The sequence below is a fragment of the Malus domestica genome, chromosome 09 (genome assembly GCF_042453785.1).
Source record: "Malus domestica chromosome 09, GDT2T_hap1".
In the NCBI taxonomy this organism is placed as follows: Eukaryota; Viridiplantae; Streptophyta; class Magnoliopsida; order Rosales; family Rosaceae; genus Malus; species Malus domestica.
The window spans coordinates 24,383,717-24,388,057 of NC_091669.1; the positions used below are offsets into that span (position 1 = coordinate 24,383,717).

The following is a 4,341-nucleotide window of genomic DNA, read 5'->3' on the forward strand; positions in this document are numbered from 1 at the left end:
ATTTATATCATGAGACTAACCGAAAACATTTGCTTGAGTTGAATGAGGCAAATGACAAGGTTATTCATCTTACCATTGGCTCTGAAAATATTGACAAGATGCTGAGCCTTGGAAAACCACATGGTGTCAATAGTGGTATTGACTACATGGAAAATGGCTCAAGCTCAATGGGCACCAAATCAAAATTTGTGAGAGAATCTTTTTGTGTGGCACCTCAAGTCAATCCAAATTCGAAGACTAGTTTATTCCCACATGTCATCACTGTGGTGAATTGGGCCACATTCATCCTAAGTTTAGGAAACTCCACTCTAGGAAGAATGATACTTTGAAGAATCAAGTGGTCGACTAGTCAGGGCCACATTCATCCTAAGTTTAGGAAACTCCACTCTAGGAAGAATGATACTTTGAAGAATCAAGTGGTCGACTAGTCAATGAAGTCAAAAGAATTGCTCAACTTGTGCAGTCATCCAGTATGGAAAATATGAACCCTCGCTTACCTACCTTTTTTCCGTTGACCTCTTTACCTAACTTGTCTGCCCTCTATTAGCACCACATCGTTCACCAACAAGATCTATACTGTCACACCCATCTACTTGCTGAGTTCCCCACCACTTCCTTTCCTTGCATGCTCGCCACCCTGTCCGCCATGGATGACATATTTGGTACTAGTTCTTAAAGATATTTGATAGGTATCTTAGGGTTTGTGCTGATTTGAGGCTTTCCGTATTTTTAATGGGCTTGGCTCATACTGTAATTATTGAAGTTGAGCCTTGCCCAGTTAGGTGCTTTTGCATTTCTTTTTCGGGGCTTATGTACGCTTTGTTTTCTAATCTAAATAATGAGGTATTCTGCTACTTATTACTACAACCTCGTGATATTCTTTTTAACTTAAAAATGAGAGATCTTATATTTGAATATTGTAGATGGCAAATTTGATACCAAATTAGGTTGTCCATTATATGATTTAACCGAACTTTCTCTTTCCTTAGTGTAAAAATACCGATGCATTAAAAAAAAAAAAACAAAAGTTAACTATTCTTGACACAAAAAAAAGTTTAAAAAAAAACAGGAACAAAGAAAAAAGATAAAAAGAATAAAGAATAAAAAAATGAAGATAAAAGAAAATGAGAAGAGATTTTGGTCCATATAAATTGACTAGGTTCTGCTTCTGTCAATTTATTTTCAATTGTCGCAATTTAAGTCATGCAGCAATTTGATTTAGTTTTTAGTTTGTAATTTTTTGATTTGGTAAAAGATTAATTTCATCAACAATAAAGAGTAACGTTCCCACAAACCAAATACCCCAACCCCCATCAACAACAAATATGGAGGAAAAAGAGGTTATAGCATACAGAAAATGCCTTTTCCATAAAATATTCTATGCATGAATAATATACTTTAACAAAATTTATTTCCATAACCAGCTTTAGAGCACATAATTCAAGCCAAACACACTGTAAGAGAAGCTCCAACCAGAGAATATTTTTCAGCTTTGCTCCTCAGCACCTGCAATTTCCCTCTCCTCGGCTGCAGCGGCCATCAAATCATCAAAGTTTTCTGACTTCCCAAGTACTATCTCAATCTAAAACCAAAAGAATACATCAATATTAACAAAATGGAATACTTGGTAGGGGACAGGAAGGACAGACTCGATCCCATCATGAATGTGACCGCTCTACAGCTTGAGCTAGAAGGCCTCACAAAAATGGTACTACTCTCATGAATAAGTTGGAAAACAAAGTTGACAATATGTCCTACACCAAATAGATACCAAATACAATTTGAAAGCACATTTTTGCTATAAGGTTAAAAAAAATGTAACTGCAAATACCCATACATAATATATGAAATGACAACCCTACTGGGATTTGGAACGATACTCAAAATACATGTAGAATGGACCCCTCCCCCCCCCCTCTTAAATCTCACACAGCAGCACACTGCCAACACATGAATAGATGGTCAGTGACAGAACAAGCATTTCTTTTCAAATTAGCAATCTCCGAAAAAGTGCACCGTCCTGGCAAGGTGTATAATTTTGTCATTCATACCACATTTATGCTTTTCTTAAAACCAATACAGTTTGGCATGTCCACATAACAACTTCACCAAGCCATATTAGCCCAATAACATAAATGCAAACTGATGTTTATGAATCAAACAAATCCAATAGGGCAACAATAATTGTAAAAGGATCTCTCCACTCAAAACAAACAGAAACCCAAACAGACGTTTCAGATGAGATTCAGAACTCATTCTATAAATTGAGGACAAATGACTGGCTATTTGACATTAGAAGATCACATTGGCATACCTTGGCTTTTTGGACTGGCCTCCCCCTGGAATCATCCTTAATGTCAACAGTTGATGTCATGATTTCTGCTTTCACGTCCCAGAATATAAGTAAACTTCATAGTTTGATAGTTTATTTTTGAAAAGCGGAAAAGAAAATAGAAGTCTCACTTTTCTCAACTGCCAGCCCATTGTTTTTCAGAATTTCTGCAATTGTAACGACCGTGGCAATAGCTGCAGCAGTACAATGAGATATTAATCCTTGCATCAGCTTTAATACTAGACAAATCATACCTATAATCAAGAACTACAATATTCATGATAAAAAAACATCTCAATTCCAAATGTGGCAACATAACAGAACGGGAATGTGCTGCATTTGACTGGATTTAAAACACATCTCCACACCCCTCCCCCAACCCCCAAATGGGAATGGGTAATGGATTCCAGAATCACAATCTACAAAATAAATGCTGCTTTAGAGTAACCCTGCTAGGTTGCCTAGCCTTTCTTCAGATAACTTGGTCACTAAACATTTCCATTTGTCCCTTACAACTACCAACTAAACATTTTACCCAAAGCCACCTTATCTTGTTTCCCAATCGGGAGCAAATCTGTTTCTACGAGTATACGTTCAAATGGTAAAGAGTTATTTCCTTGGTAATTGTTGTGAGCATCGTGCTAAGCACAAGCAAGAAAACTTAAGCATAAGCAATCAACAAACTGGAAAGAGCAACAAAAGGCTACTTTTTCCATATAAAGACATCTACTCATGAACTATTCGATTCAAGTTCTCAATACAAGAAAGCAGGTTATTACGACATAATGGCTCAATAAATTAGTAACCATTCTCTTCCCACCTTAGGCAGACAAAAAATAGACACAAAATAGCAAGTCATCATAGCTTGTTCAGAAACTAACCGAATCAACACGTATACAAACAAACTATGCTAAATTTCAGTTGTCTTCCAGAACTTCGTTATGAACGTCAACGTTTTCATGATTCCAGGGTAATGTCTAACTGGATACCTTAACATGGCACACAACACAGAGATCTACACACACATAGTGCTTAATGAGATAGAAGCAGCTGAAGTGTCATACCCATTCCCAAAGCGGAGAGCTCCACCTCATTGTACTGTTGCATATACCTCTGCAAAACAATAAAATGCCATAAACATACTATTTATTAATAAATAAAAATTGAAAATAATCAACAATTATTCCGAAACACTTGGAAAAAAAAACTGCCGCTGCGTCTATGTCAACCGAAAACATTTATTTCCAGGTAAATCCCAATTTCTTCCCAAATTAACCAGAAAACTCAAATTTCAGCAGAATCAAAGCAATTGATAAAGAAATAAAAGAAACCCAGAAACCAAATAAGGCATACAAGCATATATATAGACAGAAAATTAAGAACAGGGTAGGGATTAGGGTTTACCTTGGCAAGATTAACATAGAAGAAGAGCGGCTTCTTGGTATTTGAGACCTGAATTCGGTTCTTCTTGTGCGAATCGGAGGCGTTGATGGTGATGTTGTTCACGCCGTCAGTGATCTCCTCCATTGCAATTGAGAGAACAGCTTCAAAAACCCTAACCCTAAATCCCTTTTGACTACTCTCTCTCCGATTTCTCTTTCTAAATTTGTTCTTCATTATATTTATGGGCCTAAGGCCATCTCCAACTGAAGTCCAAAGGGCCGAAAATAGCCCTAAAATTGTCTCCAACCGAGAGCTAGGCCAGAGAGCTCTGGAATCTGGGAGGGCCCACGGGATCGGAGAGGGCTGGAGGGCTGGAGGCTGGCTGCTTTCGGCCAGCCAACCAGCCCCGGGCTGGCTATTTTTTTTTTTAATGATTTCCTATTACTGTCGGTTATAGCCGACAACATTAAAGATATTCTTTTTTTTTTTAATAGTTCTACTATTAGTGTCGGTTATAACCGACACTAATAGTTTGAAATGTTTTTTAATATAACGGCTAGTAGCCGTTGTATTATTAGGCCTCTTTTTTTTTCCTTTTTTTTTTAATGAATTTAAACTTTTTTTTT

General features: G+C 37.0%; 1 protein-coding gene across 1 annotated transcript; it reads right to left on the reverse strand.

The window, feature by feature from the left end:
- Nucleotides 1–1,326: 1,326 nt before the first annotated feature.
- On the reverse strand, nucleotides 1,327–3,975 carry LOC103402690 (uncharacterized protein At2g34160-like). Its single transcript, XM_008341444.4, has 5 exons — nucleotides 3,737–3,975; nucleotides 3,397–3,445; nucleotides 2,464–2,526; nucleotides 2,315–2,379; nucleotides 1,327–1,582 (listed from the first exon to the last, which is right to left on the reverse strand). The coding sequence occupies exons 1-5, from the start codon at nucleotides 3,947–3,949 to the stop codon at nucleotides 1,487–1,489; spliced, it is 486 nt and encodes a 161-aa protein (XP_008339666.4). The 5' UTR covers nucleotides 3,950–3,975; the 3' UTR covers nucleotides 1,327–1,486.
- Nucleotides 3,976–4,341: the final 366 nt, after the last annotated feature.